Source organism: Nicotiana sylvestris, chromosome 9 (genome assembly GCF_000393655.2).
Source record: "Nicotiana sylvestris chromosome 9, ASM39365v2, whole genome shotgun sequence".
NCBI classification, from domain to species: Eukaryota; Viridiplantae; Streptophyta; class Magnoliopsida; order Solanales; family Solanaceae; genus Nicotiana; species Nicotiana sylvestris.
Window position 1 is genome coordinate 125,446,334 of NC_091065.1, and position 15,543 is coordinate 125,461,876.

The 15,543-nt window shown below is 38.7% G+C and overlaps 1 protein-coding gene across 1 annotated transcript; it reads left to right on the forward strand.

The window, feature by feature from the left end:
- Positions 1-6,875: 6,875 nt before the first annotated feature.
- On the forward strand, positions 6,876-13,920 carry LOC138878180 (uncharacterized; the record flags this gene model as incomplete). Its single annotated transcript, XM_070157846.1, has 6 exons — positions 6,876-6,894; positions 7,001-7,067; positions 11,179-11,486; positions 11,628-12,486; positions 12,895-13,035; positions 13,707-13,920. Coding segments are annotated over exons 1-6 (1,608 nt in total), but the record flags the coding sequence as incomplete, so codon positions are not given.
- Positions 13,921-15,543: the final 1,623 nt, after the last annotated feature.

The window sequence follows — 15,543 nt, forward strand, 5'->3', positions numbered from 1 at the left end:
TAGCACCCATAAGATACGGCCGGAATTTTTCCATAGCAAACAAAATAGCCAAAAGTTCTTTCTCGCTCACCGAGTAGTTCACTTGAGCATCATTCATTGTCTTGCTCGCATAGTACACCAGATGAAACATTTTGTTCACTCTTTTATCCAAAACCGCCCCAACTGCAACATCGCTCGCATCACACATGAGCTCAAAGGGCAAGCTCCAATTAGGCGTGGTAATGATAGGAGTGGTGGTCAACTTATGCTTGAGAAGTTCAAAGGCTTGCATACACTTGTCATCAAACACGAACTTAGCATCTTTTTCCAACAACTTGCACAAGGGATTCACTACATTCGAAAAGTCTTTGATAAATCTCCGGTAAGAACCTCGCATGCCCAAGAAAACTTCGAACTCCCTTGACAGATGTAGGGGGAGGGAGCCTTGAAATCACATCGATCTTTTCTTTATCTTCCTCAATACCATGGTTCGAAATTTTATGCCCAAGAACTATTCCTTCTTTCACCATAAAGTGGCATTTCTCCCAATTGAGGACAAGATTGGTTTCTTCACAACGGGCCAACACCCTATCAAGATTCTTCAAGCACTCATCAAATGAATCCCCAACAACACTAAAGTCGTCCATGAACACCTCCAAAATGTCTTCCACCATATCGGTGAAAATGGCCATCATACACTGCTGAAATATAGCAGGTGCATTACACAATCCAAAAGGCATCCTAGAGAAGGCAAAAGTGTCATATGGACAAGTGAATGTGGTCTTCTCCTGATCTTCCGGAGCAATCAAGATTTGGTTGTATCCAGAATACCCATCCAAGAAGCAATAGAAGGCACGCCCAACAAGTCGGTCTAACATTTGGTCAAGGAAAGGCAAAGGAAAGTGATCCTTGCTGGTCACTTTATTCAACTTGTGGTAATCCATGCATACCCTCCAACCAGTGACGGTTCTTGTAGGAATCAACTCATTTTTAGAATTTGTAACCACGGTCATGCCACCCTTCTTCGATACACATTGTACCGGCGAAGTACAAGAGCCATCAGAGATGGGGTACACAACTCTGGCATCCAACCACTTGATCACCTCCTTTTTCACAACTTCATGCATTGCCTCGTTCAACCTCCTTTGATGCTCCAAGGAGGGCTTTACATCATCTTCCAGAATAATCTTGTGCATATAGAATGCGGGGCTTATTCCCCGAATATCAGCTAAATTTTATCCAATTGCCTTTTTCCGCTTTTGAAGCACCGCCAATGTGGCATCAACCTGCATGTTAGTAAAGCAAGAAGAAAGAATAACTGGAAAAGTAGTATTTGAGCCTAAGAACTCATACCTGAGGTGTGGAGGCAGTGGTTTCAGCTCCAACACTGGAGGCTCCTTAATTGAAGGTTTAGTTGGTGGAGTCTTTCTATTCTCGAGATCCCAAGATAATTTCCTAGGCTTATAAGAATAAGAGCACATTCCATGTAAAGCATTCACGCACTCCACTCATCTTGCATCCTTATTGACATCAAGATTCAACAATACGACCTCAAATGGGTCCTCCACATTGATCATTGCACTTGTGTCATCAATATCACTGCTGTGACGAGGTCAACAAAAGAGCACACCTCAGTACTGTTGGGCTACTTCATAGACTTGCACACATGAAAAACCACCTTTTCATCACCCACTCGGAAGGTGAGTTCCCCTGCTTCCACATCAACTAATGCTTTCCCCATAGCTAGTAAAGGTCTTCCCAATATGATAGGAACTTCATAGTCCACCTCGCAGTCCAAGATCACAAAGTTAGATGGTAAGATAAATTTGTCCACTCGGAAAAGCAAATCATCAATAATACCCAATGGTCTTTTCATCGATCTATCCGCCATTTGTAACCTCATGGAAGTTGGCCTAGGTTGCCTAATACCCAAAGTTTTGAAAACTGAGTAGGGCATCAAATTGATACTAGCTCCCAAATCACATAGAGCCTTAGAAAAGTCCGCACTCCCAATGGTGCAAGAAATGGTGAAAGCACCGGGACCTTCAAGCTTCGGGGCCATTGAATGCATTATAGCACTAACTTGCTGAGTCATCTTTATAGTTTCACAATCCATAGAACGCTTCTTTGTGACCAAGTCTTTCATGAATTTTGCATAGCCCGGCATTTGTTCAACAGCCTCTACCAAATTTGAGCTGATTATCATTTTTCTGCTTTGCAAGCCTTTGAGGATAAGGTGGAGGTGGCCTTGGCAAAGGAGCCTTGGCTTTAGGCACAACTGGCTCTGGCATGTCTATTATGTGTTCCCTAGATAGGTTCACATCATTTTGAGTTTCCAACTCGTTATCTTGAATATCAATCCTTACTTCGTTGTTAACACTTTCTTCAACCACATCTTCAACTACCAAAGGGACTTCATCTTCTTGCAACTCAACATCATCATCCAAGATTTTCTTTTGTTTGGAGGCATTCACATCACCGCCTCTCCCACTCCTTGTTGTAACCGCCATAACATGGTTGTTCCCACCCTTCGGGTTTACTACCGTATCACTTGGTAGAGCACCCTTAGGGTGAGTATTTAAAGACTATGAGATTTGACCTAACTGCACCTCCAAGTTTCTGATAGAGGTATTGTGGGATGCCAATTGTGCATCAGAATCCGCATTCTTCTTCATCATCTGTTCGAACATCATTTCAATTCTACCCATATCATTGCCAGAAGAACTAGAACTTGAAAGCCTTGCCCCCGATTTCCTTAGTTTCCATTGTTCCATCCACCTTGATTGTTATTGCCACCCCAATTGTTGTTATTACCATTCCAATTCCCTTGGTTGCTTTGATTGTTGTTCTGATTGCCCCAGTTGTTGGTTTGGTTGTCGTTCCCCCAATTACCACTGTTTTGTTGTTGGTTGCCCTAATTGCCTTGAGGTCTCCACTGTTGTTGGTTGGAAGAGTTGCCTTGTTGTCCTTGATAGTTGTTTACATATTGAACCTCTTCACTTTGGTCATCATAACCATCATTTTGAAATCCATCAGAATCATCATCAAATTGCTCAGAATTCCCTTGGTTTTGTTGCCTTCTTTGCCTTCTCTTGTTGACAAGCATATTGACACCCTCCATAGCATTCACATGGCGAGGGTTTTGGACTTGTTGCAACTGTGCCTTAGCCAATTGGTTCATAGTAGTTGTCAACTCCGCTATAGCTTGCCCATGGTCAGGCAATTCCTTGTGCAAATGAGTAACTGTGGGGTCACCCTGGGGCACATTTGCTCTACTTTGCCATGCAAAAGAAGTGTCAGCCATCTCATCTAGTATATCACACGCCTCATCATCCTACAGCTTCATAAAGTTGCTCCCAGCTAGTTAGTTCACTATGCATTGATTTGTTGTATTGATGCCCCGGTAGAAGGTTTGTTGTATCATAGCCTCGGTCATATCATTGTTGGGGCATTCTTTCACCATTGTTCTATAACGCTCCCAAATCTCATGCAAAGGTTTCGTGGGCTCTTGCTTGAAAGCCAATATCTCGTCACGCAATGCCGCCATATGCCACAGTGAGAAAAATTTAGCAATGAACTTATCCGCCAACTCATCCCAAGTTGTGATGGAATGGTTGGGAAGTCTCTCGAGCCAATCTAATGCCTTCCCCCGAAGTGAGAATGGGAAGAGTCTCAACCTAAGAGCATCCTCGGACACATTCGTCTATTTCTCCCCCAACATGTATCCACAAACCCCTTGAGATTTTTGTAAGAATTTTGATTTGCAGCGCCCGTGAAGTACCCATGCTGCTCTAGTAAGGTCAACATCACATTAGTTATCTGAAAATTGCCTGCCCGGATTCGGGGCCGTTGTAGTATAGTGGTAAGTATTACCCGGGTTCGATCCTCGGCAACAGCACCAAAAAGTGATCGCGGCCTACTCCGCACTATTATTGAGTAGCGAGAAAGGGTCGGAGCAGCTTTTACCCGATTTAGGTTCGGGATCGATTTCCACAGAGAGCTAGAATTTGGAATCGAGTATCTATCTAGTGTAAAGTTGCGTATGTATTCCAAATTACACTTCTACTCATTTTTGGGGTTTTCTTTTTACTTCTACTATTATCAAAATACAAATGGTAAATACAACTAGATTAAGCTAAGAGTTAAACTAAAGAGGGTTGTTCAAATGGTTTAAAAGGCACTAGGATAATGACTTTCATCTAGGTGGTTAATTGAGGGTAATTGAATCTAAGACATGATTGACATAATTGGGGAGTATGATACAACCGTTGCATGATATTACCCACGCTACACCTCTCGGTGGTTCGAGTGATTTTGCCGAATTGACTTTCTCAAGACCAATTAGGTATGCAAATTTGCACAAGCAACTAGGGTGCAAGTCGGGTATTACTCTCTTGAGGTTTAACCCTTTAATTGGGGCTATCAATCTCTTGAGTACGCCCCGATTCCTTGTTGGACCAATTTCGGAGACTTAGGCTCTCTTTCTCAAGAAGAGCCCTAGTCAACTAAACACAAACTAGTGTTTGCAACCACTAATTAAGTAATTAACAATTAAATTGGCCCAAATATCACACCCATAGTCAATCTAGCCCTAAAATACAAGATCCATCAATTGCCCACACTAGGGTTGAGCCACAACCCTAGCTTATGGGTATAGCTACTCATAATTAAAGAAGAAAAGTAAGAGATAGATGAAGAACAACTCATATTAATTAATCATTAAGGTAAATAACAAGATTCAATGATGAAAAGTAGATAAAATTTCCCAAAATGGCTAAGAAAATCGAACCCATGAGCGCAGCTACGTTACAAAACTATCTAATACCCTAAAAAATGGGAAAAGAAGCTATTTATACTAAGCTAAAAATTCTGGACAAAATGCCCCTGCGGGCTTAGTGCGGACCGCACAAAATGGTGTGCGGCCGCACTAGGGCTCTAAACTTGAAAATCTGACTCTCTGAACTCGGGCACTGCGGGCCGTGGAGGCTTCTATTGCGGTCCGCATAAAATGGAGTGCGGACCGCATTGGCTTGACACTTGGAATTTGCAGCTCTCTGATTCTCCTCACTGTGGACCGGACGAAGTCGAGTGCGACCGCATTGCCTTCAGTGCGGACCGCACAAATCCTAGTACAACTGCATTGCCTTGTGCCTGAATGCCATTCTATCTGAATCTCCTAGTGCGGACCGCACAGAATGGTGTGCGGTCGCACTAGGCCTGTTTTGCCTGAGCTTGTCTTGTCTTTGGCACTTGTGCAAGTTTCACTCCTTTTGAGTTGATCTTTGACATCTTATCACTTTGCTGATCAAACCTGTAATCAAGCACAACTTGTGAGCCTTTTGGGACTATTTTGTACAAATTCCTAATCAAAACATAAGCAAGAAGGAGTATAAAAGGTATCAAAATCCCTAGTTATCAGTTTCTGAGTATGGTTTGTCTGCTCAGGATATTCTCCTCTCGCCAAATATTCTTTGATGTTGTGGAACCAAGGTTTTCCATCTGTTTCTTCTTCAATATGAGCACATTAAGCCGGCTGGTTATGGATTTTCACCATGATGGGATCGATGAAATTCTTGTCATGATGTTGTATCATTGATGATAAGGTAGTCGGTGCGTCTACGAACTCATTTTGAATTCTGGGCAAATGTTTGAATTCTATCTTTGTGAACCTCTTCTTCAATTCTTGCACATGATACAAATATGGTAGTATCTTGGTGTTTTTCATAGCCCACTCTCCTTAAACCAGATGTACCAGAAGATCCGAATCACCAATTACCAGCAACTCTTGTATATTCATATCGATGGCCAAATTGAGCCCTATGATGCAAGCCTCATATTCTGCCATATTGTTGGTGCACGAAAACCTAAGCTTTGCAGATATCGGGTAATGTTAACCTATTTCTGATATCAACACTGCTCGAATACCCACTCCCTTGAAATTGGCAGCTCCATCAAAAATTATTCTCCAACTGTTGTAGGCCTCAACAATGTCCTCTCCTACGAATGATACTTCTTCGTCAGGAAAATACATTTTTAGTGGTTCGTATTCTCTTCCCACAGGATTTTCAGTAAGATGTTCTTACAATGCTTGCCTTTTGACTGCCTTCTGAGTTACATAGATGATGTTGAACTCACTTAACAATATCTTTTATTTAGCTAACTTCTCGGTTGGCATGGGCTTCTGAAAGATGTACTTCAGAGGGTCCATCCTGGATATGAGGTATGTAGTATAGGCACAAAAGTAATGCCTTAATTTTTGAGCTGTCCAGGTCAAAGCACAATAAGTGCATTCTAGCAGAGAGTAACGTGCTTCATAAGGTGTGAACTTCTTACTCAAGTAGTATATGGCTTACTCCTTTCTTCCTATCTCATCATGTTGTCCCAAAACACATTCGAAAGCTCCATCTAATACAGATAGATAGAGTAGTAAAGGTCTTCCAGGTTCTGGCGGGACCAGGACTGACAGTGTAGACATGTATTCCTTTATTTTGTCAAAAGCCTTCTGACAATCCTCGGTCCAACTAGTTTCAGCATCTTTCCTCAACATTTTGAAGATGGGTTCACATATTACCGTGGACTGTGCTATGAAGCGGTTGATGTAGTTGAGGCGTCCTAGGAAGCTCGTCACGTCCTTTTTGCTCTTTGGTGGTGGTAACTCGTAGATAGCCTTAACTTTGGACGCGTCCAACTCGATTCCTCGGTGGTTGACAATGAATCCCAACAACTTTCCTGTAGGAACCCCGAATGCACATTTTGTGGGGTTCAGTTTTAGATTGTACCTCCTTAACCTGTCAAAGAACTTTCTCAAGTTTGCTATGTGATCCGCTACCCTCTTGGATTTGATGATGACATCGTCAACATACGCCTCTATTTCCTTGTGTATCATATCATGGAATATGGTTGCATGGCTCTCATGTAAGTAGTCTCAGCATTCTTTAGACCAAATGGCATTATCTTGTACCAATACGCTCCCCACGGTGTAATGAAAGCTGTTTTCTCTGCACCTTCTTCATCCATCCAGATCTGGTGATAACTCGTGAAGCAATCTACAAAGGATTGGAGTTCATGTTTGGCACAATTGTCAATCAGTATGTGTATATTTGGCAGTGGACAATGCATTGATCAAGTTTGAAAATATCCTAAACAAGTCGGTGACTCGAGCAATTATTTTAAACAAAATGCATCTTTAAAACAAAATTTCTGAAAACATCTGAAATGCCAGCATGGCTATAAAAAATAAATTGGGCTAAATGTCAAGCTACCTAGGGACTCGGCGGGCCCAGGATGGTGTGGCAGTCCAATTCTTTAGAACAACTCCCTTCTCCACAGTCTGAATGGTGATGCCTTCTTCCTCCTCCTCCTCAATTATCACATTGCAATCCATATTCTCCTCTTCTAGGAACAAGTTTCTCAACCCAGCCAAAGCTTCTTCCTCTGCAGATCCCCATATCGTATCGGCCTGGTGAAAAGTCTGACTTAAGTGTGATACTGGCTTCTTGAGAGGGTAATAAGGACCACGCCATGGAGGCGACCAATCATCATACTCTTGTCAGGTGTATGGATATCCTTACCCGAAAGTTGTTCCATGATGTTTCAACTGTATCGGCTTGGTAATGCCCTAGAGATCCTTCCCAAGTCCTTTGCCAAGTTCATACCCAGACCATGCCAGTATGCTTTCTATTTTGTTACTCCACCACTTGTCCTTCTCAATTGCGTTGACATGTTCAATTTGGTGATAAGTTTCTCCACCCAGCCTTCTTCTATTCTCGATAACCGGGATAGTTTGACTGGTGTAAATAGGATTACTTCCATCTCCGTGAATGATTACCTCCTGATGGTTCCTTTCAAACTTCATGGCCTGGTGTAGCATGGAAGCCACGGCCCCAGCGGCATGTATCCACGGTCTACCCAATAGAAGATTGTATATAGCTGATATGTCTAGTACTTTGAACTCAACATCAAACCAAGTTGGTCCCATCTGCAGACAAAGGTTAATCTCCCTAATTGTGGCCCTTTGAGACCCATCAAATGCTTTTACGTTCATACTTCTTGCCCGTATTTCATGGAAATCTTTGCCCAATCTTTTCAGAGTAGTCAATGGACAAATGTTGAGTCTTGAACCCCCATCTATTAGGACCCTGGCATTGAATTTATCTTCGAACTCTACCGTGATATGTAGTTCCCGGTTGTGACTTAACCCTTCATGCAGTAATTCATCCTCGTGGAAGGTGATCTTATGACTCTCTAGCACTTGCCCTACCATGTTGGCTATTTATCCACTTGTGATATTGTTGGGCACATAAGCTTCATTTAACACCTTCATCAGAGCATTCTTATGCGCCTCTGAATTTTGCAATAGTGCAAGATGGATATCTGGTCGGGGGTCTTGTGTAAATGATCTACGACAAAGTATTCCCTCGCCTGTACTTTCCTCCAAAGATCGTCCGGTCCAGTTTCAATGACAGGTTGTTTAATAATAGCCCCCTTGCTTGATCCTCCCAAATTTTTGGGTGTATAGATCCTCCTAATTCTGGTCATTCCCTGTGCGGCACTAGATTCTTCCCTCTTTGCTTTTCCCTTTCGCCTAGCTTCGGCAACATAATCCCAAGGTATAGCCTTAGACCTGAAAGGAGGCGTGGTTGCTACTGTCACTGTGAAAGGTGTGGCCACTTCTACCTAATGCTGTATTCTGGGCCGGGCCCGGGCCTAAATGGGCCAAACGAGCCGGGCTTAACGGGCCTAGGCTCTGGCGGTCCCGGGCCTCACGGTCCTGGGCTTCGTGGGCTTAACGGGTGGAACCAGCCCGTGACGGGCCTAAGCCCATATGGTCCTGGGCTAAACGGGTCGGGCTCGTGGGCTTAGCGAGCCTAACGGGCTTTTTTATTTCCGGGCTTTTTTTTTAATTTTTTTTGTTTAAGGCAATTTCTTGTAAACCATATCATGGCAATATAAAAAATATATATGTAGTATATATGTAGAAATCTAATTATTAAAGTGCTTGACGAAAAAGTAAAATAACAAAACAATAGTAAAACTAAATTGTCATGCATAAGAAAGTACAACATGAAGCATAAATACGTCTAATAATTTTAAAATAACACAAATTGTTGAAAAATCTTAAAGACGAATTTGCGGATAAATACCATCAACACAATACGTTATATGCCTCCTTAAAATGCCTGTGGTACATCCTGAACGAAAATTTAAGACTCTTCCACAGTTCTTGCACTTTAATATTTGGCCTTCTTCATTTTCTTCAAGCACTTCATAGTAGTGCGAAACAAATAAGCGCACCGAACGAGGCATGATGTAACTTGAAAATTAAGATTGAGACTTGAAGTCTTGAAATTGGAGATTGAGAGATTGCGAGAAATTAACCTTTAAAAGTGTACTAAAGCAGCTAGATCTGGATGGCCGTGCGGACTACCGCCCGCCTACCTAGATCCTGGTGTAAAATGGTATCAGAGCCTAGGAATTTTCATGGTAATTGTGTAATAGATATGAAAGATTCAACATAGATATGAAGCTTTTGGAATGGATCTGGGAGAAACAAGTACTAAAAGTACTAGACTTGAAGAGGTAGATATACCTCAAAACCTTGATTTATTAAATAAATGGACAATTCCTAAAGTTTCTATAAAAACCATTTATGATTATGGTTGGTTTGATAAACTTTCTTCTAAACAATTGATAAAAACGACTGAACAGTCTTTAGCATTAAATTCGTCTGAACAGACTATTCGTTTGTTAAACAAACACGATATAGATTTATATAAACATCATTATCATTATATGCATATTGGTATGGTTCAAATTGTGTTTAAACCGTTAACCCTTAAAGGATTACCAGAGACCTTTTTAGCAGCTCTTAGAGATGCTAGAAATCTGAACTTCAGACAGTCTCTGATGGGTTCGATTGAATCTACTGTGGCCTATGGTCCAGTATATTTTAATACTCAACCCAATCTGCAACTATCTCTTTCTGATGTTAATATTCTTGATGCCTTGACTTTAAATGTGAAAACGCATGGTTATAATTATGTGCCTGGTTCTGAACTTATATGTCTGTCTTATAGGATTTATTTTAAATTATTATCTACTTTGAATCCTAGATGTAAGTTATATGATACATCAGATCAGACCATACTGGTAGAAACCAACTTTGCAAGGTCCAAGGTCACCACTAGGAGACCTATTAGGTGGGAAGAAATTAATTTCCCAACTACTTGGACTTTAAATTCGGTTATATCCCCAAGTCAGATTACTAACGACTTGTCGAATACTGAATTTTCGCATGTTACTCAAAATCCGGATGGTAGGATTTGTATTCAATTTGATGATAAGTCTACTATTTATAATAGACATTCGTTTTCTAATCATAGACTTCTACTTGCTATTCAACATATTTCTCCTGTTGAACAAGTCTACGGTCCAGCTCGCAATCGTGCAGCCTCTTTACACACTATTACTAGTAAATTAGTAATAAGCCTGTCGAAAGGGTTGAAATGGTTAAAGTTAACCCTCAAACAAATATTGTTCAGGACAATGACAATATTTCAGATAAGGATATTCCTTCTGTATCCGAGATGGATTTCGACCCCAATAGTACTTAATGATTCCACACCAAATTGATTTTAGCCCCGGTTCTCGGGCACGAAAATATATTCAAAAGGAATTTTTTAGTGATAAATGGAGCCAGTTTAAAACGTGATTTTTTGATGCTTATAGCAAAGATGATTTGAATAGTATTTCTCAAGAATTTTATGAAACTTGTGCTTTGCATAATCAAATTATGTATTTTGTTCCTTGGTTTATAACAATTTTTTTGCCTCTTTTTATAAAGGTACTAGAAAGATCTTATAAAGATGGGAGTGGTAATATTACTAAAGCCATTTATCCTCCTCAGGCCCCCTTTATTTTACCTAATAATACTGGTATTACATTCACTGCCTTTCAAAAATTTATTGATGATAACATTGCAGCTATTAGTATCGCAGAAATTAATAAATTGATCTCTCAAAACAATTATTTGGGTTTATATGTAAAGATTTTAGGAGAACATATCGGTTCTCTTGATAAAAAACTTGATGATTTGACTATTTTAATAAAAGAAATGAGTACTAAGAAAGGACCAACTGATATTGCCTCCACTTCAGGTAGTAAAACAGTTGATCAAGCTATTCTTACTCATATTCAAAGACCTCCTGAGATTCAGGATTTTAAATTTAAATCTCTTGATGACTTAGCACAACTCCTCGATAAAAAGCTTTCTGGTTTGAATGTTAGACCAATTGATTTATCTAAAAAGTTTGCTGATAGAATTGAGACCGTTTCTGATTATAAAACTGAGACATGGTCAGAGTTTAATAAACTCAAAGGTATAGTTAAACCCAATAGTAGGTATGCTGACAAACCAAGGATGCAAACTTATTATTATCCCCGTCCTACTCCTCAAGATGTGTTGATTGAGGAACGCGATTGGAATCAGACTAATACGTCTTATAGCGGTTCCGAAATTTATGAATGGAATCTTGATGGTTTAACTGATAGACAATTAACCATTCTCGTACATAGAATGCTTATGTATTCGACTATCTGCAAAAGTGTTAAAAATACGGATAGAACTATTTGCAAAATGATTATTGCAGGCTTTACTGGCCAACTTCGTGGCTGGTGGGATAATTATTTATCTGTTGAAGAAAAGGCTTTCGTTATTAATGCTACAGCCGTAGACGAAGGTGTTGATAATATAGGTATGGCTCTAGTTAAGGGTAGAGAAGATGCAGTGTATACCCTTATCCTTACAATTTTAGAGCATTTCAATGGTAGATTTACCTCAAATCATGAGACCATCAGAACCTTACTTAATGGGCTTAGATGTAAGACCCTTAGTGAATTTAGATGGTATAAAGATACTTTTATGAGTAGGGTTATGGAACTACCCGAGAATAAATATGAGCATTGGAAAGCTAAGTTTATAGACGGCCTCCCTTCCTTATTTGCTGAAAGGGTAAGGAAAGTATTAAGGGGTAGTTACGGTGAAATTCAGTATGGTAATTATACCTATGGTAAACTTATAGGAGTGTGTACACAAGAAGGATTAAACTTGTGTAATGAGCTAAAGCTTTCTAGACAGCTTAAGATTGATAAGCTTAAAGAGAAATCCCAATTAGGTGACTTTTGTACCCAGTTCGGTTTACCCGGAACCTCTACTCAAAGTAGGAAGAAGAAGAAAAACAGATATCATAGGTATCCTAACCCGGATAGCCCGTATAAGAAAAAGAGGTCTAGATATAGGTCTAAGGAAGAGCGTGATACTAGAAAAGCGCATCGAAAATCTACTCGATTTACGAAGAATAGATCAAAGAGAGATCTCGCTGATATTAAGTGTTATAAGTGTGGAAAGTTTGGTCATATTTCTCCAAATTGCAAGCTTCAAATGTTGAAAACCTTGGAACTAGATGATGAGTTACGCGATAAGGTTTATGGCTTGTTATACACTTCAGGATCAGAATCTGACTATTACTCTAAAACTGAATCTGAAGATGAAGTTGATTTAATTGATTTATCTGATAGTGATAAAAATGTTGATACTTCTTGCACTGCTTGCAAAGGTGATATTTGTACTTGTGATGATGACGAAATTTATAAATTGCAATCACAATTTCATGATTTAAATATGAAAACTATTACATCTGAAAATGTAATAGAACTTTTAAAGGAAGTTACCGATGAAAAACTTCGTGAAAAAATTATTAATCTAGCTACAAGTTCTAGTTCTAGTAGTTCAAAACCTTTTGAAAAATATAAGAACGAATTTGAACATTTTGCGCCTTATTTTTTGTCTGAAATTAATAAATGACTTCATAAGTCCAGTACACCTAGCAGAGATGCTTCTTTTGATGATTTGAAAATCGAAATTGAGAATTTGAAAAAAGATATTAAGTCTCTTAAACAAAATCAAATGAATTGTGATCACCGGATTACTCAAATTGAGAAAAATAATTCTCTAACTGATTTTCCAACTGATTTTTCGGCTAAAGGAATTTCCGAATCGTCAAGTGAAAAGGGAAAAGAAATTTCTGATCAGATTGATTCGATTAATGAAAATTCTGATATGTTTTTAGGAATGATGCAGGTTGTTACGGCTCATAAGTGGTACATTAAATGTACTATCTTGATTGATAATACTTTCTCTCTAACTGATGTAGCAATGATTGATAGTGGAGCAAATGTAAGTTGTATTCAAGAGGGTCTGTTCCTACTAAATATTTTCAAAAGACCACTCATTTGGTCAAATCTGCTTCTGGTCATGCTTTATATATAGAGTATAAATTACCAAATACTCGTATTTGCCAAAATAGAGTTTGTATTCCTCATTTCTTCTTTTTGGTAAAAAACCAGTTATACCCTCCGATTATACTCGGAACCCCTTTTATTAGTGCTATTTACCCTTTTAATAACATAGATGCATAGGGTTTTTCTGCTACTTATCAAGATAGAAAGATAAGTTATTCTTTTGTTACAGATCCCGTAACTAGAGATATTAACGCCTTGATTAATATGAAATAAATGCATGTTAATTCATTACAATCAGAAATATTAAGCATGAATATATTCGATACTTTACAATCTGCTAAGGTTCAGCAAAAGATTAAATTGATTGCTGAACAAATGGTTGTTGATGTCTGCACCGATCACCCTAGTGCCTTTTGGAATCGAAAAAGGCATATTGTAACTCTTCCTTATGAAGAAAACTTCTCCGAAGATGATATCCCTACTAAGTCTCGACCTTGCCAGATGAATGCTGAATTGGTCGAATTCTGCAAAAACGAGATTGACAGCTTGTTACAAAAGGGTTTGATAAAACCCTCAAAATCTCCTTGGTCATGTTCTGCCTTTTATGTTAATAATGCTGCAGAAAAGGAACGTGGTATTCCTAGATTAGTTATAAATTATAAACCATTGAATAAACATCTAAAATGGATTAGATATCCTATCCCCAATAAAAGGGACTTGCTATCTAGATTATATGACGCCAATATATTTTCAAAATTCGATTTAAAATCTGGATATTGGCAAATTCAAATTTTTAAGGAGCATACTTATAGAACTGCTTTTAATGTTCCATTTGGGCAATATGAATGGAATGTCATGCCATTTGGTTTAAAAAATGCCCCTTCTGAATTTCAGAAAATTATGAATGATATTTTTAACCCTTATCTAGATTTTATCATCGTTTATATTGACGACATATTAGTATTTTCTAAAACATTAGAGATGCATATTAAGCATCTTGATATTTTTAAGAAAATTGTAATACAAAATGGTTTAGTAATTTCTAAACCAAAAATGAGTCTATTCCAAACAAATGTTCGATTTTTAGGTCATAATATTTGCCAAGGAAAAATTACCCCGATACAAAGATCGATTGATTTTGCCTCAAAATTTCCTGATGTTATTACTGACAGGACTCAATTACAAAGATTTTTGGGAAGTTTGAATTATATATCTCCTTTCTACAAAAGTTTATCTCGTGATCTAGCCCCTCTATACGACAGACTGAAAAAGGATCATAAGAAGCCTTGGACTGACCAGCATACTACGTTTGTCAAAAATATTAAACAGCGTGTTAAGTCTTTACCTTGCTTAACTCTTGCTAATCCTACATGGTAAAAAATTATTGAGACTGATGCGTCTAACATTGGCTACGGTGGGATTTTAAAACAAGTGAATCCCAACAATAAGAGTGAATACCTGATAAGATTTCACTCTGGTAAATGGACCGAAGCCCAGAAGAAATATGCTACTGTGGCTCATGAAATGTTGACTATTGTTAAATGTGTTTTAAAATTTCAAGACGATTTATATAATCAAAAGTTTTTAATAAAAACTGATGCTCAATCTGTTAAATATATGTTTGACAAAGATTTCAAACATGATACATCTAAATTAATATTTGCTAGATGGCAAGCTCAACTGGCGCCTTTTGATTTTGAAATTCAATACAAAAAAGGAATTGATAATTCCCTTCCGGATTTCTTTCCCGAGAATACCTTGATTAATTATGAATTTTTATACAACTTTTTTAGAGGAAGAATTGTTAATTACTATCCTGAAAGTGGTTAGATTAAATCGAGATCTACAAAGTCTCATAATTGATTTGATAATTGAAGATATCGTTGATAACCTGATTGAAAATCATAATCATGATGAAATTGTTAGGAATTCATACCTATACTAAAATTATTAGGGATGATATGCTGGATTATTACTTCTAAATTGACTTGTTATTTGTGCAGAATGGACCCTTCATGGGCCACCAGAGGCAGAGGTAGGGGAAGATCTTCCCCTAGTAGATCATATTCTCAAGGTTCATCATACGGATCCTCATCAAATTCTCCAGTGATACAAGCAGGAAAAAGGAGTTTAATAAACTCAAAGATTTTTCATAAAGGAGATTCTTCATCAGGTCCGTCTATACATCTGGATGATATTCCAGAAGATGATCCATTATATGGTCATCTACAGGCATATTTGGCTTCCAAAAAGCAAAGTAATACA